General features: G+C 60.2%; 1 protein-coding gene across 8 annotated transcripts in view; it reads right to left on the bottom strand.

Annotated features, from left to right (window-relative positions):
• PRDM16 (PR/SET domain 16) overlaps positions 1–27,533 on the bottom strand; it is a 312,932-nt gene that overhangs the window by 194,391 nt on the left and 91,008 nt on the right. For 6 of the 8 annotated variants that reach the window (XM_027576118.2, XM_027576134.2, XM_027576124.2 and 3 more), the window contains exon 2: positions 16,073–16,422. The exons of 1 other annotated variant lie outside the window; for it this stretch is intronic. In XM_027576118.2, the coding sequence (XP_027431919.1) occupies positions 16,073–16,422 (350 nt within the window). Of the gene's footprint in view, positions 1–16,072; positions 16,423–16,748; positions 16,880–27,533 lie in introns of those variants that run through there. One more of the 8 variants, XM_027576144.2, reaches the window with a different exon arrangement.

The raw sequence follows: 27,533 nt of genomic DNA, 5'->3' as shown, positions 1-27,533 counted from the left end.
TGTGTGAGGCTGGCGCGTGTCTCAGACTCCCTCATAAACGGCGGTCACTGGAGACCTTTGCGAAGGCATGCCCCTCTGACCGGGCACCAGGACCTCAGCCCTGACACCCATCACTTCACTTCCCTGCGAGTAATTTCTTCACTGCTGCTCAGGAAACATTTATGGTCTGTAGAAAGAGTAAAACGTACGCCTGCCATTTCATAAAACATCCAGGTCTCCACCCCGAGGGCTCCCGAAGCCCGCCATCTGCCATGTCATCCCTGGGGACACACAGGTGCTCGGAAGGGACTCCTTGTTGCAAATAAATGCGTATTTGCTCATCCCCAAGGACGCATACCCATGCCCACCCAGCCTGGGGCACACACAGCTGTTCTCTCCCTCCAACACCTGAGTAAATCTATCCAGGAAAATCAGATACCATCGAACATCCTGGGAGCTCCGCCACCTTGCGGACTTGAGGAGTTCACGAAGGTTTCTGAATAAATCTCGCCAGGGCTCAGGACCTGCCACTATGCGGGCTTTGCTCCTTCCTGGGCCCTGGCCCATGTGGGCGAGAGGGGCATGCAGCCTCCAGCAAGCACGGGCAGAGCCAGTCTCCCCAGCGACACCCAGAAGCAGAGACGCAGCATCAATAAAGCCCGTTCCGGACGTTCACTCACTGGGAGGTTTGACACTTGTACCTCCTTGACACCGCTTGCTGCAGAGGGAAGGCCCAGGTCAGTGTGGGGCAGCGGGCCCTAGAAGGCCGCCCCAAACCAGCTCTGTGACCCCGGACAAGGGCTTTGCTAAGCAAACCAGGACAACGGTGCTCCTTGGGGCCCCTGGTGAAGGGGAACGAGGTGGGGAGGTCAACGGGTCCACAGCTCCGATGAACACTGAGGAAACCTCTGGTTGGGCCAGCGGGTCCCGCGGGGGCTTGGGGGGTGTGCCTCACGGCTGCTCTGTGCCAAGTTCTAGAATTGGGGCCCTCTGGATCCCTGTGACATCCAGATCCCCGCGAGATGGTGGCTTGGGGGATGCGGACGTGCCCGCAGTTAAGGCACATGCCGCACGCGGTCAGGGGCACGAGCGGGCCAAGAGGTGCTGGCCCCCGCTGTGGGTGGGCTTCCAACAGCAAAGCAGCTTCTCTGAGGGTGCAGGAAAGGCCGTCCCGCCCGCCACACGCCCAGCCGGCACCCCTGAATACCACGCTGCTTCTCACCTCCCCAGGCCGGCCTCACGGCCAGACTCGCACTTAATCCTTATTTTCTTTAAAAAACGGATTAGGAAAATCTCATCTGGAAAATTAATTAATGTGCGAATTCAACAAATATTTACTGAGCATAGCACTTTGTCAGGTATTTAGTGTTCATGTAGCCTGTGGCCGCCCCCCCCCCCCCCGTCCCCACTCTGTCCGTGGGTTTGGGGGCAACTTCCCAAAGCATCATTCCCTGACTCAACTCGTGAGACGCAAACCCGCCACGTGAGCGTGTATTAAATCTCCATCCTTGGAGTGGATGGTGGGCTGGGGGTCAGGCGTCCTTGGCGGGCGAGCTCGGCTGACACGGGCGACCCGGCCCACGGCCTCCCGGGACATGTGCGGCGAGACGAGAAGGAGCTCTTCGGAGCGCCCTTGATGTGTGCGTGTGATTGTGTCCGCTGTCATTCCTCCCGGGCGCTGGGATTACTCTCAATGCCCCCTTTTCCCGCCCTCTGCCTGTCACTGGCTGTAGGTAAGTATATCCTCCAGGAGCAGCCCCCGCCCCCAGCCAAACAAAAGTGAGCTCGCCGCCCCTTTCCCCAAGAAAAGAAGCCGGAGCCTTTTCATGAGCAGTGAATGGGGCCCCTCATTTAGGCCGCATTATACCCGGGCCTTCATTTCCCCTTTCCTGCTTTGCCTCATTCAGGGGGGCTCTGACTTCAACTAATTCGATAACAATCCCTCTGGGCCTTCCCAGCCCCTGGCTCTGGAGGACATTGTCCGGGTGCGCGGCCTTCCCCCCCGCACTGGTCCCGCTCTCCAATTAGCCAACCGCTGGGCCTCTGTCCGTCTCCACGCTCTCCTGCCGCCCGCCCACTTTTAACCATTTCTTTTTGAACGGACTCCCGAGGGCCTTCGGGGGCGCGCACCCCTGGTGCTGGGGTCAGCAGCCCTGGGGTCCGGCAGAGCGCAGACACGCGCCCGCACGGCCTCTCCGAGGCTGGTCCGCAACCCCTCCCGGGGCCTGCGTGGCCTTGGCGGGAAACCTGAAACACAACACAGCCGCGCCTTTGACCCCCAACCTCGCCCGGCACTGGTTCCGGGAGGAGCCAGGCGAGTCCTTGGCATGGGCGGTGTCGAGGGGGTCCAGGTGCCCCCGCCGGCTGGTTCTGGGGGGCCTGTCTCCCCGGCGGGTGGGGGTCTCGCGCTGCTCTCATCCCGACGAGCACTCCCCTCTCAGGTGCTGACGCTGCATCTCTTTGCCCCCCACATCAGCGTCTCCTGCTTGAGGAAGACGTTTCCGGAGCCCTGCAGGGAGCATTGCAGGCTGGCCGGGGCGCAAGCACAGACCAGGGTGAGGGGCTGGGTCTGCCAGCTCCCACATGATTCCCCTGCTGCTACCCCCACATGGAAAATGTCGGGATTAGCTAAAAATGCTAACCCTAAAAAAGTATGTTACTGTCATGATCTGTGCTATGATTCACCAAACCCCTCCTGGGTCTTTCGGCGCCACGCCCTGTGTCAGACATGGCCTGTCAGGCATGCTCCACCCCTTGGCCGGGGGTCTCGGCACCAGCATCACATACAGGGGTCCCCAGCACGACTTCCCGTTCCTTATGCTACCTGAGTATGACCCGGCCCAGGTGTTTAATCTCTAAGGGGTCTGTATGGGGTGAATCCTGTACCCCCAAATTCACATGTCAAAGTCCTAACCCCGGGGACCTCAGAACGGGGCCTGATGTGGAAATAGGGTCATTGCAGATGTGATTAGTAGAGATGAGATCACACTGGGGTGGGGTGGCCCGGGTCTAACGTGACAGGCGCCCCTAGAGAAGGAACACAGTGCACCCCACAGTGCAGATGAAGCCAGAGGTCCTGGGGCGATGCGTCTACACGCCATGGAGTTCTAGCTGGCCACCACATTCTGGGGACGGTGTGGGGCAGGTCCCACGGAGAGGCGGCCGGGGATAGCGCAGGCCCCTCACTGGGGGCGGCAGCCACCCTCCTCGCTGTCAGGTGCTCCGGGCTCAGGAACCTTCTGTCATCCATTCGGCTCCTTTGCCCTCAGGTGTTCTGTTCGGAAAGCACTGTAGAAGGAAGGCTCGCCAAGACTGTTTGGGCACCAAGGTCATTTTTTTCTGAGGTGTCTCATTGTTGACTTAGTCCAGCGCCGGGCGGCAGTGCATGGAACTGTCTGGGGGTCACTTCTGATGACCACTGTGAGCCCCCCTTCTGCACAAGGGCCCAGAGAAACGAAGGAAGGAGCCAGGCGCTTGGTTCCAGGGACCCCGGGAGGCAGTCCACGGGAACCTCAGGGTCAGAGGGCTCATCGGGGACAAAATGCCCATGCGGAGAGAACCGCGGCCCTGAGCTTGGGGGTGCGCCGCCCGTGTGGCCATATTCTGTTAGAGAAAACTCTCCCGAGCTCTTCTGTCACCCCCGCCTCGAAAAGATCAGCGCATTCAGGCGATAGGCTGCAGATGGGCGGCGCCCTGGGGACGACTGGTGTCCATCCTCTTGCTTAACATGTGGGGAAACTGAGGCCATCGGGGGATGGCTTGAGTCTCAACAGCATCTGGGGTCTGAGCCACCTTCCTCTGTCTCCCACACCATCTTGGAAAACCCCACAAATTGTCTGATGCTTACAAGGGACAAACAGAAGAGTCTCGAAATGGCCATCGTGTCCCTCGCCTGCTGAGTACTAGAGGGTGTGACGCAGGCCAGGTGATCCCCACGCGGGTGGCAGATGGGCTGGGCCTTCTTGCTCTTAGAACAGGTGTGCAGCACTGGGCCCTGACCCCTGCCGTGCAGGTTTCTCCATGTTCCTGCGTGTCCCAGTGTGAGGGGCGCCCCGTTACTGGAAATGGGTGAAGCAAAGTGAATGGACCGGGTCTGGGCTGGACCAGACGCCCCAGTTTACCTGCTCTGTTAGCAGCATCAGTTACCATTCCTGAGACTCAGTTTTCCCTTTTGTAACGGAAAGGATGAATGTCCACCTGGAGGTCAGGTGGGGGGCAGGATGACACCTCCCAGGGAGCCACCTCCCGGGCTGTGCACCACGAGACCAGTGAGGACCACTGAGCCGTGTGCAGCCCGGGACCCTCGGAAAGGGGTGTAAGCAGACAGCCACACCCAGAGAGGGGGCCCGGCCTGGATTCCGGGGAACATGAGGAACGCCCTCGAGCAGGTGGAGCAGGGTGACTGCCCCAGGGAAGTGCTGTCCTCCCCGACCTCAGCCCCGGAGGGCACAGGGCACGGCTGGACATGTAGCATCTGTGCGGATGAACGGGCACCGCTCAAGCAAGGAGGCCAGAGGGGCTGTGGTGTCCGTGACGGACTGCAGAGGAGGCCAGTCCTCTGCAGCGGGCAGGTCCGCTTGCCAGACAGGGAGGGTGGGAGACCCCGCCCTCGTGGGCTCCAGTGCCGTGGTCCTGGCACAGAGAACCCGCCCCGGGGGCCACAACAAGTGTGCAGCCTCGGGTTGGGGAACCGGAGCCCGGTGCCACCAAGACCACCTGGGCCCGATGGGCCTGCTGCTTCGGGCTCCCAATCGTTAACGTATTTTCAATCCAGTAAACAAGGGAGTCGATCCAAGACAGACGGACCCTAAGGAGTCGGGAGTTCTGGCTTCACGTCTCAGGCTGTACGCAGCCTGGTTTTGGGGAGGGCCTCGCATCTCCAGACAGGTCCTGGCTGTGGGCCTTGGCTCACGGTCTGGCTGGAGGTCCGTTGGAGGGACGCACGCTCGGCTGACGTCCGGGGGCTGGGGCCTGCGGTGGGGGTGGGGGGGGAAGGGTAGAGACCACCACCCTCGGGTTCTGCAAGGCGCCTTGAGCCCGCTGCTCCCAAGGGCCAGCAAGCCCGCGTCCCCACTGTTGGCTTGGATGCCCTGGTCGTGAGCGGTGGAGTGCCGACTCGTCGGGGACTGTGTCCCACAAGCCACGTGACTCCTTGGAGGCAGGGGAGGCGCTGAGATGCCCAGAGGGCCGGGAGACAGGCTGGAGCCGAGATCGGTGGAGGCCGGTCTGCCAGACTGGAGATGCTCCTCTCGGTCACTGTGTCCCTGGACGGGCTTCCAGGTCGGCTCAGTGACAGTAACCCCCCACAACAATGCCAACCGCACAGACAAGGGAACATGCCTTCTTCCACGGGGCAGCTCCTATGATGATATTAATGGAGCTGGAGGGTGTTTATCAAAATGCAGAACAGACCCCTCTTCCATCCCCTCCAGCCCACGTGAGGGCACAGAGCCCGAGGTCCCTGTCCACAGAGGGACATCAGTCACTGAGGGAATCTGCCTTCCCAGGGGTCCTCACCCAGGCTTGGATGTGACCCTGGATCTACTTGTAGTCCCGACCCCACCCTTCTCTCCCCGACCCCGCCGTCTCCTGGTGTGGGGCTGGAAGTCGGTGCCAAGTGCGGTGGCGGCCCCTCCCAGGAGGACTTTCAGGGAAATGGAGGCTCGGTGGCATGTCCTGCAGAATTTTCATCCTGAGGCCCCTGACCAGGGTGGCCGAGGACAAGGCAAGCACCCTTAATTCCCACTGCATGTTTAGGAGCCCCGAGCTCCGGCTTCAGGTCCCGCCAACGGCTCTGAGGTCTCCTACTGTGCTTGAGTCTAAAGGAAGCCACGGGCAAAGGGCCACATCCACGGCGGTGTCCCACCGCAGGCCAGACCTCAGTGCTGTAAAGAGCTGGCCGATGCTCACCTTCCTTGAAGCCAGCCCTCACCGGGGATGTCCGGTTGTGCGGCTGAGCAACAGAGGGGCCCCTGGGAGCCTGGGCCGTCGCCACCGTGGGCTCTCCCAGCTGGAAGGACGGAGGTGAGCCCTCAGCATCCGTGAGGAGACAGTCTCCATCATCAGCTCGGCGGGCGGTCTGACATCACAGCCTGCTGTGTGCGCCCAGGAGGTGGAGGCCTGAGACGTCCCAATTCCCCGGGAACAGAAGAAGAGGCAGACAGAAGGTGGGACAGCAACCCTGAGCCCACCGGGGGTCAGAACCACCTCGGAAAGTTCAGATTTGAGAAAGGGTCACCTGGGGTCCCCCAGGGCTGTGCAGGGCGGCAGCAACCTGGGCAGCGGTCGGGCCCGCAGCGGTGCATCCTCTGGCTCCCCCCCATTTGGCAAGCCCGGGAGGTCGGCATGCCATGACCGGGGAGCTCCGGGGCTCAACCCGTTTGCCTGGCCGCGAGAAGCGCACAGCCGGGCCGGGGAGCCCCGGGTGATTCTTCACACACACGAGGCTTATCACAAGCTCGCTCAGTGGGATGCCCTGGTGTGAACCAAACACCACTCGCCAGAGCAGCAGGAACCTTCTAGAAATGGGCTCTTGGGAAGGCCCTCAGGCCAAAGCGCTGCCCACGCTGGCTTGTGTGAGGTCTGGCCCCTGCAGGAGGGAGGGCAGAGCCGTGCATCCCCCTGGACCTCAGTGGCTAGTCCTGGGGGTGCCGGGGCCTGTAGGCCATTTCATATCCTTATTGTTACTTGCTGTCTGGATCACCTTTGGCCCAGAAGGCGGCCAGGGGAGGGCGCCCAGCCACCCACAGGCCCTGCCCTCTTTGGGAAACACCTGGCTGTGTCTCCCGGGCCAGTCCCTGCACTTCCCACGGCCGTTTCCTGCTTTGGCCCCGACCCCAAGTTGCCCATGGAAAACGAGGACCCGCCAGGCATCCTAAACCCTGTCCCCTCCTGGCAGCGGCCTCGGGGCCTCCACTGAGGGCCTGGCTGAGAGGCAGGCTGATAAATTAGTCTAGAGGGAAACAAGGCCGCTCCTACTTGTAAAAGGTCACGGCGACTTTGTTCTGGGTGAGGGTTTATCTCAGCCGCCGCAGGGACAGACAATGCCGCAGGCCTAAATGGCAGAAATCTTAGCTCCTCGTGAAATGACTGTGCTGATAAGCCCGATGGACTTTAGAAAGATCTAAATGGGCCAGGAGTGATGTGGGTATCTGGGACACGACCGAGCAGAGAGGACACAATGGGGTGTGCAATTAGACTGGGCATTAGCCCAGACGGGGGACGTGCCGTCTGCGAGCCAGACTCAGGTGGCTCCCGCAGCAGAAGGACATGCAGGCCGGACCCACGAGGGCCCCCGGGCGCTGCCGCTGGAATGCTGCCCTGGGAAACGGCCACACGTGTGACAGGTGTCGGGGTCCCGGCGCCCCGGAGGGTGCCACCCGGACACTTTACTCTCAACATTTTTCTTCTCGGAGGAGGAGACACCCCCAGATACAGCAGCGTGAATCCTGAGGACTGACTCCCTTTTAGGCTGTTTTATTCACCGGGCTCTAAATGGTGTGAAAGGCACGGCAGGCGCCGTGTGGAGCATACCCTCCATGGACTGTAGCCATAATCCCCCACCCCCGCCAGTCCTGCGCCCACGCTAACCGCTCCCCCACAGAGAGGCCGCCCTGGGCTGATCGGACCCTTGATCGGGGCAAAAACCAGCCGCCTCATAGCGCCCGGCACCCAGCAGGACGGACGGAACGCACAGCGCCCTGCGCCAGCCCTGAGCCGAACAGGGCGGGCACCTGCAGGGGTCCCTCGGCAGTGTGAGCCGCTGCGTTGCCCTCGGTTTTGGCTGAGGCGGAGGTGGCCGGTGACATGCTGAGAACACATTCCTAACCCAGGGGTGACCGGTCACAGAAATTCTCAACTGGAGAGAAGCTCTGATAAGCAGGCCAGGCCTGGCTGAGAGGTTCACGCCCTTGTCCCATGACCCAGGGAGACCTTTTATGGCCTGCAACGCCTGGGACTCTCGTCCAACCCAGCGAGAGGGAGGCCTATGGAGGGGCTGGACCTAGGATGGCCCAGGCCATGCTGGGGTTTCCCAGGGAGCCCCCCGGCCAGTGCTGCCCACTCCACTCCCTGGGAGGTCTGCTGCTGGGGAGTCTCCAAAATAGAAAGATTTCTGTATAAATGATGATGGTGCAGATGGTTCGTCCTGGCAGGTGGGTCCCCACCACTGCCTCCCGCCTCGGGCAGGCGGGGTCAGCCCAGAAGGGGCCACCAGCGCCACCTGCGGAGTCTGAGTTCTGCCGTAGGGGAGCAGACAAAGGAGCTTGAACTCGCTGCACACCTCCCCTTGGAATGGGGGGAGCCGTGGCCCGGCCATCACCCACTGGGCATGGCGGGGGCATGGGGTGTCCACGTGGGCTGGAGGCACGGGGGAAGGGGTCGGCTGAGTCCCTGCCCCGGCATGAGTGGGCTACATGAGCAGCAGGGGCACTCGGCAGGGCACCGAGTCTGATCACAGACCCCTATGCCAACCTACTGTGAGACCCTGCGTGACCCCCCCACACACACACCCAGGGCTTCGGGCTCCCACCTGCACCATGAGAGCAAGAACAGTCGTGCCCCCAGGGCTTTCCAGGCATGAAGCGGTGGCTGTCCCAGCCACGGCCATGGGAGGGACCCACTGTACGGGGGTGAGAGCCCTAGGGCCCCCTTGCCCAGCCTCACCTGCCGCCCCGAGCTCAAGCTGGTGACGCTGGGGCGGCCAGGGTCCCCTCTGTCCCCTGCTCATGGGGACAGCCCCCTTGGTTACCCCACCCCCACTCTTTGTACCGGGCCTTGACAGGCTCTGTGGTCAAGAAAGGCTCTGTTGCTAACTGTCCTCACACCTGCAGGAAAATGTCTCTCTGTAGTCCCAGGGGTGAGGGGAGGGAGGCACCTGGAGGGGCAGCAAATTCAAGGTAAGCCCCCCTTCCCCAGGACTTGGGTCCGGAAGGGACTCCTCTGAGTGCCCAGGCTCCCATGGCTAGTTAGGGTGCATATTCCCAGGGACCCCCACCGGACTCTAGCAGATTCACCCCGAATCTGCATTTTGAAAGAGCCCTGGAGGATGCTCAGCACAACAGCTTGGGACCCAAGCCTAAGGTGAGCAGGGCGGGGTGTGTGCCCCTCCCTGGCCTCGTTCAGGGCCAGAACAAAACTTTGTGTGCAAAGGGTGATCCAGACCGTGCCTCAGAGGCTGACTGGCTGGGTGGGTCCTGCCATGAGGCTCCAGCCTGGACGCATCTCAGCCCCAGCCCGGCCCCGGGCGCTCAGGGGCAACGGCTGAATCCTGACCCAAAGGCTCTGTCTGGGGTCTGGAGAATGCCACATAAGCAACAGGGCCCCCTGACGGGTGGTGGCTAACACCGTGCCAGGCCCCCTGCTGCCCACGGGGCTGGGACGTGGGATCCCTTTACAGACGGCAGAATGAGGACCGGGCGTAGAAAGAGCATTGCGTGGACAGTGTGCAGCACACAGCAGGCGCCCAGTGACCACGGGCCATCCCCCTGGTCTGTACGCCCGGCCACACAGCAGTGGCCAGGTCAGCCCGCCCCGGCCTCGCCAGTCCGGCCCAGCACAGAGGGCCTTTGTCACCTTCCCTCCATGTACCATCCCCTATTTTCCTGGAGGAGAGAAAGAGAGATGGGAGGGAGGTGACAGAGCACTCGGCTCTCTGGTCTTGGCCTTCAGAGGCAGCAGGAAGGGCTGAGCCAGGGCCCCATGGGAACGGGCTGCCGAGCAGAGCAGAGGGGAAGCCAGCCTCTCCTCTCCCCCACCTCCCGCCCTCTTCCTTCTGACAACCCGTCAGGATTTTCCACGGTGCTGCTTCCCAAGCAAGCCTTTCCAGAGCAGGGGTGGGCTTGGTTGTCGCTGGTGTGTGTGTGTGAGAGAGAGGGATGCACAGGGTAAAATACCATTTAAGAAGTTGGTATTCGGGGACGTCTCTCGAATATGAAAAGAAAATATTTATTTCCTTTTTCGCTTGTGAATCAGAATGCTCTATTTAAAGAAAGTACCCTCTGCTGGATTGTGGCTGAGTTATTACCCCTTAAGGAAATAAAGGAGAACACTATCAGGGAGGTATTCTTAGTCATTCTCTCCCCTTTTTTCTGAAATTCCTTATATACCCGCGCCTCAGAGCCGGGCCTAAGATAGTGCAGAATCCCATGGCATTCTTAGGCTGGAAACGTCTGGACCCGATGTCATGGTGTTCAGGAGTGACGGCATGGGGTGTGCGCCGAGTGGCTCCTGGAGAGCGAGGAGTCCACGAGTGAGGTTCTGGGCATGCACACCGAGGCCGTGCCCTGTTCCCACGGGACGTGGCCCCTCGGATCCAGATGCCCCAAACGCATGACTGTCCAGGTGTTGTTTCCGAGCAGTGTGAGCATCCACTGAGCCACATGCTTACGACTTCCAGAATGTATGGGGTACCTCTTAACACATTCAGAAAGTCATTAGGGGGAGAAATACCCTGCCATGTGTCTCAGCCTAAAATAAAACCCCAGGCCGCCCAGACAGAGAGTGGAAAGCATCAGGGGTGAGTCAGTGCCAGGCAGGGGACAGCAAAGCAGGGAGGTTCTGAGACTCCTGGGGCCGGGGGGTGGGTTGCTGTCCCTGACGATTCCCAGTGTGCACAGAGAAAGGACAGCGGAAACTTGGGGCCGAGAATACTGCATTCGAACACTTAACCTGTGAGGCTGTCAGAGAGGCAGGGGGCCACGGAGCGGAACCTGCACGGTGTGGGCCGCTGCCCCCTCCCAGCCCCGACGTGGCCACACCTCTTACCCCACAACGGGAATGCCGAGAGTAACACACAGTGAGACTGTCTAAGAGCCACCCCAGCGGGGCACGCATCTGTGTCCACTCCAGCGTGAGAGCCGCACAGAGGAGGCTCAGGCATGGTCCCCGCACGGGGGCGTGTGAGCAAGTGTGCATGGGCACGCATGGGCCGCAGGGAGCACAGACGCCTCCCCCGGTGGGTGGGGGGAGGCCCCAGGGAGAGCTGACCTCGGGAACAGCGACAGGCAGCGTCTGCTCAGTACCCACATGCTCCTGAAGACCCAACCCCAGCGGCCCCTCCCACACCTCTCTGGACCCCCGTGGACTGAGCACCCTGGGCAACAGGGTGGCAGTTTTTGGAGGCCCTCTGCTTGCCAGAGCTGCCAACTCCAGGCAGGGTGGACAGGTACCTCCTGCCCTTGGAGGCCGGGAACCCAGTCTAGGATTTTCAGCAAAATCCAAAGGTGCGTGTTCACGCATGTGTGTGTGTGCGTTGTGCATATGCATGTGTGCACATGGGGGTGCATATGCGTGTGTGCACGTGTGTGCGTGTGCACGCGTGTGTGCGTGTGTATACGCGTCTGTGTGCATATGTGCGTCTGCATGCATGCACACACGCGGGAGCATGTGTGCGTGTGTGTGCATGTGCACACTCACATGTGACCATGCGGGGGCAGGTCTGGTTAACAGCTGGATGTGGAGGAACGAGGCGAAGGTGTTTGAGGTGAAGGTGAATGCCAGAGCAGAAGGAAAAGAGGTTCCCGCAGAGACCCTGGATCTGAGGAGGAGATGGATGCCTCAGGTCGGGGGCCACATGGTTGCAGCCCTGGGGTGTCTGTGTGACTCCCCGGCCACGCCCGGCTAGGCCAGTGAGAAGCCAGGGTGCAAGGCCACCAACCCCAGGACTCCAGGCCTCCAACCTGGGGGCCGGGGAAGGCTTCCCGGTAGTTGGAGAAGCTAGTTCTCGGCTCTTGTGTGTGTGTCCCAGCGCCTCAGAAAGCCCTCTGGCGATGTGAGAGGCTGGATGGCCACCACAGTGGACAGCCTATACTCTGGACCAAAATTAGACCTCCAAACTTCCTCTCATGCTAAGGATGCTCAGCGGCTACCTCAGAAAAGAAAGCATTGCTGTTCTAAAATACATGTAGGTGGGCAAGCCTGGACACATAGAGACATAGCTTCCTCTGAACCCTAGGCCTTTCTCCGGGGGTGTGTTCTGGATCGTAACATACTCTTAAATTTACAGAAATTTCTCAGCATCCGAGAGTGCAGGGCTGGGTGGGAGCCTTCGCCTAGCCTGGTGACTCTGGACGTCCTGGGAGCGTGTGGTCCGCAGGAGGCAGGGGGGGTCCTGGCCCTCAGCAAAGCCTTGCAGCAGGGCCCTGGGGAGCTTGGAGGAGGGGGCTTGGGAGCTGTATGATGGGACAGCCGCAGTCCCGGCAGCCTGAGGTCTTGGAGCTGCTATCCCCTGTGACCCCAGAGCTTCCCATAAGGTCTGGCCCAGACACAGCCTGTTTGTTGATTGAACAAATGAACACGCATATTACTATTCAGAAACTAAAGCCAAGGGATGAGGTAATCCACTTGAGTGAATTCTGCAGATAAATGAAACCCCTCAGTTCACGTTAACATTTTCTACCAGCTTCTCAAACAGAGGCAGAGACACTCATTCAACAGCTGATGTTGGAGCGCCCATTACAGGCCGGGCGATGCGCTGGGTACCGGAGAACCTGCCCTCAGCGTGCTCTCTGGTGGAGACGCAAGGCTCAAGGAGGAAGCAAGCCGAGCGTGGGCACTGTCAGGGTGAAACCTGCTCCTGCCGCCTCCCTCCGGGGTCCTGCACGATGCTCCCCACCCACTGCAAGCCCGGAATCCGGGGCAGGTGGCACCTCCGAGGAGCCCGCTATCTGGGCTGTCCCTCGCAGCCAGCTCTTAATTAGCAAAATAAGCAGCACGATGATAAATGTCATGATTTACTCAACAAATGATCAAAATCATTGTTTTTTCAGACCCCAGGGCAATCAAATGCAATCACGGGGTGATTTATTCTGGGCAGAGTGAGTGGTGGCTGCGTCAGCCGGCGGGCTGAGTCTGGGCAGAGGGGGCTGGGAGTTTGGGTATCTTCCCAGGCAGGGGGACAGACCGCCACCCTCTGAGATGGATCCTGGGGGGCCGTGTCCTCACAGCCCACCCTCCCATCTGGCCACCGGGCTGGCCAGATCCGGGGGTGTCGGGGACCCGCCTGACGTGGGAATCTCTTCCTGGTGTGCCCCAAAGCAGCGAGGGGAAGGAGGTTCAGAGTCACCGACCGTCTGATGCACACGTGGGAGGGAGGAGCCGCATGGGGACGGCGGGAAGGGTGCATAATGAGCAAACTACACTACAAAAAGAGAAGAGAAAACAGGACCATTTTCCGGAATGGTCCAGAACAAGAATTTTGCTCTCAGGGTAGAAAGAGAATGGTTTCCATGGTGTCCCCAAATGATGGTAAGAATAACCTATTTGACCTTGATTTTACACCAGTGTCTGGCTTCTCCCTCGCGTGCTGGGCCCCCAGACCCAGCCCTCCTGGAGAAGCCAGGCCCCCGAGCACAGACTAGTCACAGACCTGCTGCCATCGGGGTGCAGACCGTCCCGGATCCTCCGTGGATCTCCTTTGTCATCTTTGCTAACATGTCATCACTGCTTCTTCCTCAGGAAAGGAATAGTAGGTCAATTGCAGTGAAATCAAATTGCCCTGATTTATAATACTTAATTACCAGTGTAAGCGTGAGCAATTACACATCCGAAACTCGGCATGTCCCAAGATGATACGCACCCCTGTGCTGTACCTGGGCCCTGCCTCTGACCATCCCGGGTCTGGCCGGCGTCCCCTGCGGACACGACCCTCCAGCGCTGACGATCTCTGCATCCCCCAGTGTCTCGCGAGTGCACTGCCAACCCACAGAGGGCATCTTCGCGGAACCGCGGCCCCGGGGTCTGCCGCGGTTCAAGTGCCTTATTAGCATTCATGACTCAGGGGCTCCCCGGAGGCCCCTCTCCTGTCGAGAATCACAGAAAGACCCGGGATTCCCCGCCCCCCACCCAGGCTCGGGCCCTGTTTGCAAAGGCAAGGACAGGGCCTAACTGTGAAGGGGCAGCCGAGCCGCCAGTCCTGCCAGAGGAAGGCACAAAACAACAGGAAACCGCAATCATCTGTCTGCAGGGACACGTGGGAAATCCAGCAAGGCGCTCACTTACAAGGGACGACGGTCGGTTTTCCTGCCCCAAAGGCCCAAACTGAGGTACGGGGAGCCGGAAAAAAAAAATGCCTGGACCTTACTTATTTCAGGCAAAAGTGGGTCTGCCCTGAGTTTTCGGGGTGCCCTCCTCCTCCCCTCTCTCCTGCATCGGGGGAGGCGGAGCCTTCCCGCCCCATTCGGCCTCGGTCGCAAGGACAGCGCCACACCGGCTCAGACCCCGTGTGACGGAAGGCCACAAAGCCCAAAGGCGGATCACAGAGGCAGGTCCCCAGCGCCCGAGCTCACGAGGAAAGCAAGGTCAGCCGAGATAATGTCAGGGTGCGTCTGGAACACTGAGGACGTTGGGTTGTGGGCAAATATTCCTAAGTGCTGGCATGAAAGGCAGCTGTGAGGTCACGACCACGGAACAAAGGCCACTGCAGACACGGGAGGCGCGCCGTGGAGGAGAACGTTCCCTCACGTACGCAGAGAATAAACAATGTGCAAAGTTAACAGGCCCCGGGCAGATCCTAGTGACAGCCGGTACCAGCCCTGGCACTGAGCGAGCCGAAGCGATACGGACCATTTCTTGAGAAAAAGAGCAAACAGAAACTTTTATCAGGGCAGACAAGCACAAAGTTGCCTCAAGGTCATCCAAAGCGCTACCTGTGGGGTTCGCGTACCCTCTGCCCTCTGCAGGCCGCCCGCTAATTACACAGGCGACATCTCTCTGAGCGTGTCGACAAACACCCTTAAACCCCTCTCTCGAACAGCCGGGTGGGGGGACGCGACACGCCGAGTCTGCAAAAGGCTCTCCTTGGTCCCCTAAGGGGCGACCCCATAAGCCACGAAAGAGCCACGTGCCCACAGAGCCACGGGGATTTCAAACTCCTTTGCTACCCACTGCACCCTGCTCCCAGGCCCCTGGCTGGTCTGCTCTGAAGGTGACCCCGACCTTGAGCGGCACACACCTGTCGGCCACCTCCCGACAGCAGGGGACACACTGGCTCCCACCACAGGGCTTCTGGCCTTCCCGTCCCTTCATCCATCTGGTCGACCCACCTCTCACCTAAACCCTCAAAGCCCTGGGCTTTCAGCTGGTGCCCCATGTCCCCGGCGTCCACACCCCACATGCCGCCACGGGCCACATCCCCTCGCCACACAGGGCCCTCTTCCCTCCTTGGACACTTTGCCCCTTCCTAGAGCTGACCTCCAGCAAGCACTTTTGGAAGTTGTGAAACACCCAGAAGGAATCTGGGTTTGCATCTGCATTTTCTGCCCAGGCAGGGTCTTTGCCAAAAATACCACCAAGCATTGGCTGTATGAGGCTGGAAGAACGGCCAGGGCAGCAGGGAGAACACTTCCATGGGGCTTGTGGTCCCCATGAAGACCACCTCGCAAGACCCCCAAACCCTTGACGGGTGCTCTGGGGACAGTGGCGCACCTCACCTAGTGGGCCTCCCCTCTCCTGACCGCAGAGAGGGGCTCCAGAACCATCAGCCAGGCCCAGATTGTTAGGGAAATCTAAGCCGCAGGATGCCCCTCCCTGGCAGGATGAGACTTGTTCCCCCGCTATCTGAGAAGTGGGGGTTCCTCTTAGAGAGCCGGCTGGCCAGGGCACGGTGGGCGGGGAGCTCTGGCACGCACGTGCAGGGGGTGTCTGGGGGCAGCAAGGTCACCAGGCGTGTTTTAGGAGATGCCCCACCCCCATTACAGGAGGTAGGCCCCCATCTGCAGGAGCGTTCCCCAGAGCAGAGACTCCTGTTCTGGGACATTCCATTAATCTGCACGGTTTCGCAGAGACTGCAGCCTTAGCACCTAAGACCCAGACGGGGAGCACGGGTGTTTTAAGACATGAGCTCATTAAAGACACATTTCCGGGAAGAGAGCAGGCCTGGCCTATGGGGGCTGACAGGCGCCCACAAGGACCGCTGATGTTTGCTGAGTCGCGTCATGCAAGCTGCAGGACCAAATAAGCCTGGGAAATGTGACATTCGAGCGCTTTCTCTGACCGAGCCTCCCGCCTCGGGCAGCGCTGCTCAGCCCGGCTTTATAAATAGATTGAACACAAGATAAATGGCCGTGATCAATCACGCTCACACGGGAATGCTCACCTCCCATCCAAAGTCTGCCTCCTTCCACGTGGCCCGGGGTGCCCCCATGTAAGGGCCAAACCTCGCCCCGATTTCCATCCTCTTCTTGGCCCAGATCCCCAGGCCTGCCCCTGGGATGGAGGACTCTCGGAGCTCAAAGTCTGGTGGGATGGGAATGTCCTCAGGAATGTAGACGGGGGCTTCGTACGGCGAGCCCTCCTTGGGGGTGAAGTCCTCGCTGGTGGGGAAGGGGGACGGCGGCCCCATGGGGATGGGGGACACGACGCTGTCCTCTGTCTCGTACTCCGCACTCTCGCCGGCCAGCAGGTCCGGGTCGGGCTCATGCATGTTATTTACAATGTCGCCGTCACCTGAAGGAGACAAGGCAGCGTCAAGCTTCTGTGGCTCGCCCTCCCCCGTGCGTGACACGTAGGGACCACCTGGGACACGGGGCAGAATGGGGACCAAGGGCGCCGACTGCCACCCCCCACCCAGAAGACATGCCCTTTGCTCCACGCTCCAGGGACGTGGGGAAGCGGCGTTCAGAACGCCCACAGGGTTGTGTGGCTCCGCGAGGCCCCACGTGGCCCCCCAAGGACCCATCGGCCCCTTCTGCTTTAGGAAAGCAAGGAGAGGAGATGCCCACGCTCCAGGAGTTTGGGAATAGTGGGGAGAGCCGTCGGAGAGGGCACCCTACCCAGGGCCGGTAATGAAATACTCTCCAGAACCATTCCGGTTTGTGTCTGGCGTTGGAAATTAGGGGTCAGGGACCTGTCTCAGATTCTTGCAAGGACTCAGAATTTGGATTAGTATGAAATCTGTTCCAACACCTGGGCAGCCCTGGGCGTCCTGGTGGGGGCCAGAGACAGGTTCCTGAGCTCCTGATGACCTAAGGGCCAGTTAAGACAGAGGTTTGCTGAGGTCACAAATGTGGGGGTCATGCGGATGCGGTCACTGGGTCTGAGGTCTGGTGTGGGCCTCTCTTTGGGGTCCATCCTAGGAGACGGTTGGTGCCAAGATACGGCTGCCTGGACGTGCGCCAGGCCTGAGGCACGGGGGGGCCAAGAGATGTGGGCCGAGGGAAGAATGGGGGAGCAAGGAGTAGCCGGTCAGCCAGGAAAGCAGCTCTGCCCAGAGGAACGGGAAGCGGGGACCCAGACAGCTGGGAGTCCCCAATGGCATGACGACCCCTTGTCCATCCACAGACGGACAGATAAACAGATGTGCCTGTCCACACAGCGGACTGTTACTCAGCGTGGACACCCCCTCACCTCGCTGTAGCGCGGAAGCGCCTGGACGCTCGGTGAAGGGCGCCAGCATGGAGGCTCACGTGGCACGCTTGGTGCACAGGAAGTGTCCAGAAAAGCAAGGCCAAGAGACTGAATTGAACTCATGCTGTGGTTGCTGGGGGCTGGGAGGGAGGGGCCCTGGGAGTGACTGAGTATCGGGCACGGGGTCTCCTCTAGGGAAGGACATGTTCCAGATAGAGAGGGAGGTGTTGGTCGCACACCTGCGTGAAGGTGCCAAATGAGCTGTCCCGTTCGAAAGCTGAACTTGTACGTTACGCAACTGTGGACCGTGCCGCACAGAAACGGGGAGGTCAGCGAAGGGCGCCCGCCAACCTCCGACCTGGACCTTTCTGCCCAAGTCCCTTATGCACTGGCCTGAAACCCGGGGACCCTGCCCCCAGGCCCCTCCCTGTCCTCCCCCCACCCCCGGCGTGGGGCCCAGGGACGCTCAAGCACAGGAGAAATCACTTCAGAGTCCTCATGCCAGTGCAAATAGATCCACTGAGAAGTAACAAAATGTTTTCTTTCAAAAGAAACCAAAGTCTTGAAAAAAAAAAAAAATCATGGGGATAACACTTATTTAATTTAGCAGCATTCAGAGAAGTAATTATTATGTTTTACGTGGCCAACGGTTCCCTTCTAATTGACTCGTAGGCTCCTTTCAAAAATGCGACAACAGAAGGGCAGCTATGGTTCTCTTGGCCAGAAAGATCCAAGTCGTTAGGTTTGAAAGAACACCCCCATAAACCTTCCCGGTGACCGTGCACAGCATAAAGGTAAATTGGAAGGGGGGTAATTAACATGCCGCCTCGTTATCTGGAACTGGTAAGTGCAAGAGGCTCACACACAGAATCAGGTTGGGAGCCCCCCTCCCCATGTGCCTCGGGTGCGATGCCTTTGCCTTCCAGGACAATTAGGATCTGCTAGCGCAGAAAGGGGGGAGGGGTCCCCATCCTGTGCATATTCATCTCAGGGCTCTTTGGGGGCTTTTTTTTTTTTCCTGTTTGAATTCTACTTCCCAAAACTCCTCACCTACTGGAGGAAAACCAAGGCTTTAAGGGCATGTTTAATTTACTGGCCGAGCAAACAGTTTAGGAGAGAAAGGTGGTGTTTCCTGCTGATTAAAGGCAGGCAGTGCACGGCTGGCCTCCCACCCCCGGCAGGCACAGGGGTTAAGTGATTGCCTGAAGCCACCAAGAGAAGCCGGGTCTCCATTCCGCGGCCCCCGCTGTTGGGGGGTGGGGAAATCTTCTTTCACTGGTGGGGTGAGGAGACCTCATCAGTGTGTGGGAGACATTTGGAGAAAATGAGGTGCTGCAAACAGCCCGAGGCCCTGGAGAAAGCCGCAAGCTGCTCGGGGCCACCGGAGCCTTCCGGGCGACCCGCACAACTTGCCCAGCCCCCCAGGGTCCCCGAGCAGCCAGAGAGGCAGGATCAAAAGAGCATCCTTCCTCAGGCCTGCGCTCCGGCCGGGAGCCCCTCTTGCCCTGGGCGAGGCGGGCATGTACAGGGAGTGGGAATCGTTTTCCCCAAGCCCCCAGGACTGCCGGCACATTCCAGCCAGCACTCTCTCGAAAGTCAGGATGCAGAGCCAAGAACAGGAGCTTTTTATGACTCTGGAAATATAGGCTGTGCAATCGTGTGTTGTTTACTTGTCGGGAGAGCTGAGGTCCTTTATTTGGGTTTTGCGGTAATTTCAGGCTAAGGGTTCATGACTGAGTCCATCGTTCCTAAAAATTCTTTTGGGAGACTTACTAAAAATTCATAAAAGCAGGGAGGAGAGGAGAGGGAGCCTGGAGCTGGTGAGCCAGCGGAGCCGTCCTGAGCCATGGCCACGGGGCACCTGCTGCAGGTCAGCGGCCCCACCGGGTCACTGAGCTCTTGGGAACTTCATGCTGAAACCCCATTTGGAGGCCTGTCACATGCTGCTCGATGTATGAACAACGGACACTCGGTCTCAGAAAACGGGTCAGAGAAGTGAAGAAACCTAGCTGCTCCCTGGGTCTGGACCACACCGGCTGGGAGCCACCATGTCCTCGGTCCCGACCTGCCCTGGATCCCACCCCAAACCCTGAGTTTAGGGCTCAGTCTCTTCCAGCCCCACAGTGGGAGCCTTGTGCCCCCCCCGCCCTAATGGTAGCAAATTACCTCTGATCAGAAGCGCCCCCCCCATCCAAACATCAAACCAGAAGCCAGGATGTCGGGGTCTGGAGAGAGACGAGAGAGACGGCCCCCAGTCAGGACCGTGCCCAGCCTGCCAGTCCTTCCCAGGCTGTCCCCTGCCTTGGTGGCAGAAGCAGCACCTGGAGGACCGTGATCAGCAGGGTGAAGACCACCGGCCCCTGAACCTGCAGCTCCTCCTGCCCTTACACGGAGGAGTGGGCGGACTGGAGCCCTGCCCTTGGCTGGGGGCGGGAGGGAATTCCTCTGGGTCCATGCGTGGTTTGCTCCGCTCCCGCCTCCCCTGCATGCCACGAGGAGCCGGAAACCTGCTGGTGCCTCTGGCAGGGGCGCTGCGCCATGCGGGTTTCGGCGGGGCCGAGGCCTGGGGGGTGAGTGTGCATGTGCAGGCTGCGCCAGGGAGGCACCTCTGGGTGGGAGGGCTCGGCTGCCCTCTGCATGGACACCCCTGAGAAGCGAAAGCCTCCGTGTGCAGCTCCAGAGCCCAGGAACTGAGGCCGCCTTGCCCTTCCTCCCACAAGGCAGAGGGATGGTGCTCCGGGCCCTGGGCTGCCCCCACCGTGGTCCCAAAAGAGCCTCACAGGGGCATCCCGATGCCGGCCTGCGACATCACTGTCACTTTGGGAATAGTGATATTGCCCACCCGCCCGGCGAGAGACAATAGAGAGCCCTGCCTGTGCGCCCTGTTGCGGGCCCTGGACCGCTCTCCTTGGGCTCACTGCCCTCCAGAACACCCCTTCTTTGCCCCAGGGCTTTCTGCCTCTGGACGCCTGATGTGGCCTGCCTCAGCCCATGGGGCTGTGAGCTCACACCACTGCTGGACGCCGGGCCCTGGGGCCTCAAGCCCCCGTCCCTCGTGCCCAGAGAGCCACCGGCCCAGCTCTGGAGGCCCACCCCGCCAGGCACGCTAGCTCCTGGGACACAGGGAGGCACACCGCGTGGGCACCAGGCGAGGGAGGCACCTTAGGGGCTGGGGCGCCCGCGGCCCTGCGTCGAGGCTGTGGGGCTGCCTGCACGGCCCCCCCCCCGGGGTTGTAAAGCTAAGTGCACAAGCCTGCACCTGAGGGGTGCACTGTGTCCGCACCCTACCCCGTGTCCAAGTCAGGCTGCCAGCTGCCATACCCGGGGCCGCAGGCCCGCCCTTCTCTGTGTTTGTTCTTACAAGTGTCTGTGAATCTACGGTGATTTCAGTTACAATCTCTATTAAAAGAGCACCTACTTTGAAAAACACCCATTCTTTACTGCACCCGTGTGCGCAGTGACGGTTCCTTCGGCTCTGGCGGTTTCCACGAGAACACGTTTAATTACTCTCTTCTCCTGCCCCCCCGAGGGGGGGCTTTAAAACCACAAAACCAGCCCCTGAGGCTGACAACTGGTGTCCCCAGTGAACTTGAGAAACACCAGGGACCTCTTGCTCACAAGGGCACAAATGGGCCCGGCGGCAGCCTGTCAACCAAACCACAGAGCAGGTCCCTGAGACGAGCTAGGCCGAGAGCAGGGAGGCGGGTGTGGACCGCCCAGCAACCCCATTGCCCTTAATTCTCTGGGCTTCGGAAGAAAGCAGAAAAGGTGGTGCCGATTGCCCAGGACTGGGGAGCCCCATTATCTTCACACTCGGTGTGGACAGGGTGCCAGGTGGGGCTGGGACAGAGGAGGCCCGCGAGGTGCCCAGCGCCTGGCCCTGCGAGTGAGCCCCTGAAATCTGCCCCTTCTCCCCTTCGGGCCCAGCACCGTCCTGCCTTAATGCCCCCCTGATAAACTCTCAGGAGCAGATCTACCAGGAGCCCATGCCTGACGGGACATCCGTCCACCTGTTCCCCAGGGTTGAGATGGACTTGATACCATGCACAACTCAGAAGACTGGGCCTTATCAGAACACGGTGCCACAGTGATTTGGAAATGTTAATTCTTACAAAGCAGTGAGATACCGCCATTCTCGTTCAGGTCAGGGGCACTGACCCCCCCTTCAGGAGGTCCCCAGGGTGCGGCAGACCCGGCTGGTGAGTGGGAGCTAAAGGCGGCCCCTGGATCCACCCCCAATCTGGGCGCTTCTGGGAGGCTTCCCGTTGGACTCCTTAGACCCCGAAATTCTGATGGAAGTGCCCTGTGGCATCTCCAGAGGGGCCCCGAGGGAGTGGGCAGGCCAGCAGCATGGACAGAGGATCGTGGGCAGAGCACCTCCCAACCCTATTGTCAGTGCCCTGAAGGTGGACCTGCTCGGCTGCCCCGTCGGCCCCATCAGCAGTGGGAGGAGGGGCGCACCCCCCCACGGGTACCACCCCTTCGCTGCAGAGCTGCCCGCTTTACAGATGGGGAAACAGAGGCACACAGAGGTGAGGCAGGCTGAAGCCTATGCCACAAGCTGCTGTGCTTCTACACCCATCCCAGCCCTGTTTGGGGGGCACTGGGGCTACGGGTCACCCCACAGGCACCAGGACAGGAACTCCAGAATAGGGGAGAATGTGCATATGCAGGAGACTACCTGGTTACTTTCAAAGCCGGGCCTGGTGGGGGAGCTCCGACCAGGCTGGTGTTGGCTGGGCCGCACCCCAGAGCCCCGCACAGAGCGTCAGTCCCCCGACCACGCTCACTGAGGTGCCGCCTTTCCTCCCCGGAGGAAGAGACAAGGGTCTTTCGGAAACAAAACAGGTGGGCGACCTGGGGTCTGACGGGAAGCGCATCCTTGTCCGGTTTCCTCTTTTGCTTCATTGCCTCTCATCCCTGTCGTTTGGGGTTCGAGACAGAAGCAGACGTGCTGTACTTCGGAAGACGGGAGAATGCCCTGAGGAGGGTCTGCCGTGACAACAGGCCGGCTGGCGGCCCCGGGCGGGCCCAGCCTCAGGGGACCAGCAGCTCGGCCCACAGACCCCCCCCCACCCAGTGAGAACCCCTGGGGCATCACCTCGGGGTCTGCATCCAAACAAAGTGTCCTCCGCTGATTTGATGATGACCCTCAGGTGGGCACCCACGTCCGCCAGTGGGGGAGAAGAGATCACCAGGAGAGAGGGGAGAGGTTGCCATGACCCCCAGGAGCCGAGTGGCTCAGGACCAGACCTCGTGTGCTGACCTCTTCTGATGGTCTGGGCAGCCTGTGGTGAACCCCATCCAGGCCCTGCAGGGTCAGCGTGTCATCTTCCCCGCAGATCTGGGGTGGATGGCGCTGCCCAGCCTCGCCCTGAGGTGTCACCTGCTTCTTGGCTGCCACCTGGGGTGGAGTCCACCCTGCGGTCTGCAGCCGGCTCATGGAGCCCACAGAGCCCACGAAGGGAACCGTCCCGGTCATCCCACAGAGGCCCCGTCGCTTGCTCGGCCCTCAGAGCTGATGGAGGCTCCTCCTGTGTTCATCCTCAGAGGAGGACCCCCAACGGCCTGGCCTGGGCAGCCCCTCCGCTCATCAGCCGACGAGCCGGGCCCCCAGGCTGAGGTGTACAGTGGGATAAACACGCCCTCCTTGGGCAGGTGACAACGACGCTCGAGGTGAGTGGTATGATGTCCAGGCCTGGAGCCAGCTGGCTCCCCGGAGCTCTGGGCTGCCCAAATGTCTCTTCAAGAACACATATGGGGCTAAACATGGGGACAGGCATCCTCCCCAGCTGGATGTGCCAGCTTGGTCCAGGTGCTCTCGAACACTCCCGGAGCCCTGTGAGGCATGGCGGCGGGCCCTCGGCCAGAAGCGCTCCCCCAGCAAGTCTGGACCCAGAGATTCGTGGCTGCCCGCTCAGAGGAGCAATGGTTTCTCGTGGGCAGACCAACTGGGCCTTCTGACAAAGCCGCAAGACCCTGGGTCTGATGGTGCCAGACACAAGGACACGGAGGGCCCAGGGCTGAGTGGACACTTGACTCAAAAGGAACCAGATTAACACTGAACTTCAATGAACTGGAAACCAATCTAAGATCTTGCCCCTGGTCTGAAGAAGACCAGGTGTATTTAGGAGGAAAAAGCAGACCTGAAATGAGGTGGGCGAGGGGGTCAGTGGCTCCGGTGAGTGGGGGGGTCAGCCCAGAAGGGCTGAAACAATAGGAACGCATATGTGGGCAGATAGGGTTTAACACGGGGAGGGGGGTCACATCTCCTTAAAACATCCAGAAGGTTTCCAGAAATCTGGACCAGCGTCTGTCCACACGGTCCTGACTCACTCACCCCTGACCTACTTCCAACAAGCCTGCAAACTTGCCACATGAGTTCAGGAGGGTCCTCGCACTTCTGGTAACCCATCTGGTCCCAGGAGAAGAGATATGGTGCCCGTGCTTTTCCCTCGGACACACTTAAGGAAGAAGTGGCAGTTGACGGAGTCACCCGCATCCCCGCAGAGCCCTGTCCAGGCCAGCTCTGGAAGCACTGGGGAACTGCAGGGGCACCTGCTCAGAGCCCTGTCCTCTCCTTGGTTCTGCAGCCTGTGGGCAGCCGTGGGCACCGGAGGCAGTATGCCCCTCGGGGTCGCACAGGCTGCTCAGTGCTGACCGGGCCCAGGGAGCACGCAGCAGCACTGCCCTTGATTTAGGGGAGGCGGAATTGAGACGTCTCCTGCTTCATACCTCAGGGCAGGGAAGTTCAGGGAGTGAGCACTTTCTCTGGCCACACTGGCCACCGGGGCCCAGTCCTGATTCTAAAGCTCTCAGACACCCGACTACCCGATCCCAAGGTTCCAGCTCCCATGAGAACACACCTGAAAAAGTGCCCTGGGATTTAGTGATGGTCTTCTTCATGTGCCTTGGAAGATATACAGGAAATGAATGGATAAACTGATGGATGGAAGGATGAATGGGTGGGTGGATGGAAAGATGAGTGGGCAGACGGATGGATGGACAGTTGGATGGGTGGATGGATGAGTGGGTAGATAGATGGATGGACAGATGGATGGATGGATGGGTGGATGGGTGGGTGGACGGGTGGATGGACGGATGGATAGATGGATGGGTGGATGGATGGATGGATGGCGGGTAGATGGATGGATGGATGGGTACATGGATAGGTGGGTGGATGGATGAGTACGTGGATGGGTGGATTGATGGGTGAATGGGTGGATGGAAGGATGGTTGGATGGGTAGATGGATGGACAATGGATGGGTGGGTGGTTGGTGGGTGGGTATGTGGGTGGGTAGATTGATGGACAGATGGATGGATGGATGGGTGGATGGGTGGGTGGATGGGTGGATAGGTAGATGGATAGATGGGTGGATGGATGAGTGGGTGGATGAATGGATGGATGGATGGATGGATGGATGATGGATGGATGGATGGAAGGATGGTTGGATGGGTAGATGGATGGACAATGGATGGGTGGGTGGTTGGTGGGTGGGTATGTGGGTGGGTAGATTGATGGACAGATGGATGGATGGATGGGTGGATGGGTGGGTGGACGGGTGGATGGGTGGATGGATGGATGGGTAGATGGATAGATGGGTGGATGGATGAGTGGGTGGATGAATGGATGGATGGATGGATGGATGGATGGATGGATGGATGATGGATGGATGGTTGGATGGATGGATGGATGGATGGATGAATGATGGATGGACAATGGATGGGTGGGTGGTTGGTGGGTGGGTATGTGGGTGGGTAGATTGATGGACAGATGGATGGGTGGATGGGTGGGTGGACGGGTGGATGGTTGGATGGGTAGATGGATAGATGGGTGGATGGATGGATGGATGGACGGATGGATGGATGGATGGATGGATGGATGGATGGATGGCTGGTTGGATGGACAATGGATGGGTGGGTGGTTGGTGGGTGGGTATGTGGGTGGGTGGATGGATGGATAGGTGGACAGGTGGGTGGATGGATGACAGTGGATGGATGTGAGGACCATCCTGAGGACAATTCCTAACAGGAAATATAGAAAGCAGGAATCCTCATTGCTTCCTTCTCTGAGGATGAACCCCATTAACACGACTCTGTGGCTCTTCTTCCCCCACTTGACTGATTAGTTAATCTGGGATGAGTACCTGCTTTGCTCCACCCAGCCCCCACCTTGTGAAGGGGGCCAGTTTCTCTACTGCTCCTTCAGGGCTACCCTCCCTCCACCCACATGAAGTTGCCTGCCTGGTCTAGCATTCCAGGGCTGGGGCGACCATTCAGCCCGGGCCTGCCTGGCCCTCACAATAAGTGGCGCGGTCCACCTGAGCTTTTCTGGAGAACTAAGGTGAGGCTTAGTTCTCATCTTCTGACTCTTACTTCTCCGACCAGGCAGGGAGGAGTACTGTGCCCCGGGCCCCTCAGAGACCCCAGAAAGCGTCCCTGGGGTTCAGAGCCTGTCAGGTGGCCTGCCATGCCGCCCGCTGCTGGAAGGGGGAGGAGGGACAGAGAGACGTGCGCTCAGTCAGGCTGGTCTACAGAAGCCGGAGGGGAAGATGGTGAAATCAGATGTTTCATCTCTCCTGGAGGATTTCTGTGCGGGTTGTCTCTGTCGAGGGCAGCCATTTGGGGAGAAGCCCCCTCCTCTGTGGAAGGGGTCTTGGGACTGCAGACCCACTTCCAGAAACGGTTTGCTGGAAGGGGAAGCGGGAGCCGAGGGTTCTCTCTGGCCAGCGTTGCGGTGCTTTCGTCTGCCGCAGCAAATGCGAGGCTGTCCCCGCAGCCCCGGGCTTCAGCGCTGGGACGACCTCGCTTCCAGGAACGCCCCCACCAGGAGCCGCCGCCCCCCGGAGCCACCTCCCGACCCGGCCTCTGGAAGCCCGCGGCTCATTGGCATTCCCCTCACCGCACGGCCGCCGAGCAAGGGTGGGAGCATGGCTGCTACTAACACGGCAGATTAATAGCACCGAGAAAAGACGTTTCTGCAAACATGCTAAATATTAATAATAATCAATTGTCATTTATATTCTCAAACCCACACCCGGGACCTTGCCCACAGGGACCGGAGGGCAACGAGCCCCAGCTGCAGGGCGGATGGCAGAACTGTCATTAGGACCCGCGAGATCCTGGGATGGCGCCTGGCTCACCACCCTCTACAAGCCGCACCTGCACAGAAATCTCCCCACAAGGGTGGGGCTTCCTGCCTCGTCTCCCCAGTCCAGGGGCATGGCGACCTCTTGACCTGGCCACCTTCTGGCAGGCTCTTCTTTCAGCCCAAACACTGAGCGAGCCAGGGACGGCCCACAGAGCTGCCTCCTCTTTGGAGTGAAGTCGGAACAGCTCGGTGGTCCCCACTGCCTCCCACATCCCACCCAGGATGTCACAAGGATGGGGCAGCTCCCGACTGTGTGAGTTGAAATGGGTCTCCCCAAAGACATGCTTTGTCTTAACTCGGGCCCCGTGAAAGGGGCCTCGTCTATGGGGCCTGTGCAGGTGCAGCAGGTTAGGATGAGGGCATTGGGTGGGTTCTCGTCCAATGTGACTGGTGTCCTTAAAGAGGAGACACACGGGCGAGGTGGCCGTGGGACCACAGAGGCCCCCCAGTTTATGGTACTTTTTACAACAGTCCCGGGGAGTGGCCTGGGGGCCGCCACCCCCCCCCCAGGGCCCCCTCTGTCCTTCCTCTGCCACAGCTCCATGAAGCGGATATAGCCTGCCCGTTCTTCAGGTGAGGAAACCAACGCTCTGGGGGACACAGGGCCCAGCTGAGCCCCTTTGCTGGAGAAGGAGCCGGAGCAGCGGTCCTCACAGCTGGGATGCCGGGCATCCTGCGAGCGGGTCTCCAAGCTGCGGCCAAAGCTCCAGGTCAGACGCTCCTCCGCAGGGGCCAGCCTGTGGCTGCCAGAGGCCCTCGTGGATCCAGAAGGGGAGCAAAGGGGCTCCTCCTGCCCCGCCATGCACAGGAGCAGACAGGGTCCTGGAAGGGCTTCGCCCGCCACACCACCTGCCCCCTCCTGGGCCCTCCTCAGCTGGTGCCTGCAGCCAGGCCTGGGTGCCCGGGGGCCACCTGCCCAGACGGAGCACCGGGAGCCCACTGCCCGCTACACCCCTCCCCGGCCCCCGAGCCCCGGGTCCGCAGCCCAGACCACCTGGCCCTGCTGAAGGCGAGTGCATTATTCTAAGACGATTATTTATCCGCGCAATGCTCTAGGGA

This window comes from Zalophus californianus, chromosome 4 (assembly GCF_009762305.2).
Source record: "Zalophus californianus isolate mZalCal1 chromosome 4, mZalCal1.pri.v2, whole genome shotgun sequence".
Lineage (NCBI taxonomy): Eukaryota > Metazoa > Chordata > Mammalia > Carnivora > Otariidae > Zalophus > Zalophus californianus.
This window is presented reverse-complemented; position numbering and strand designations above follow the sequence as displayed.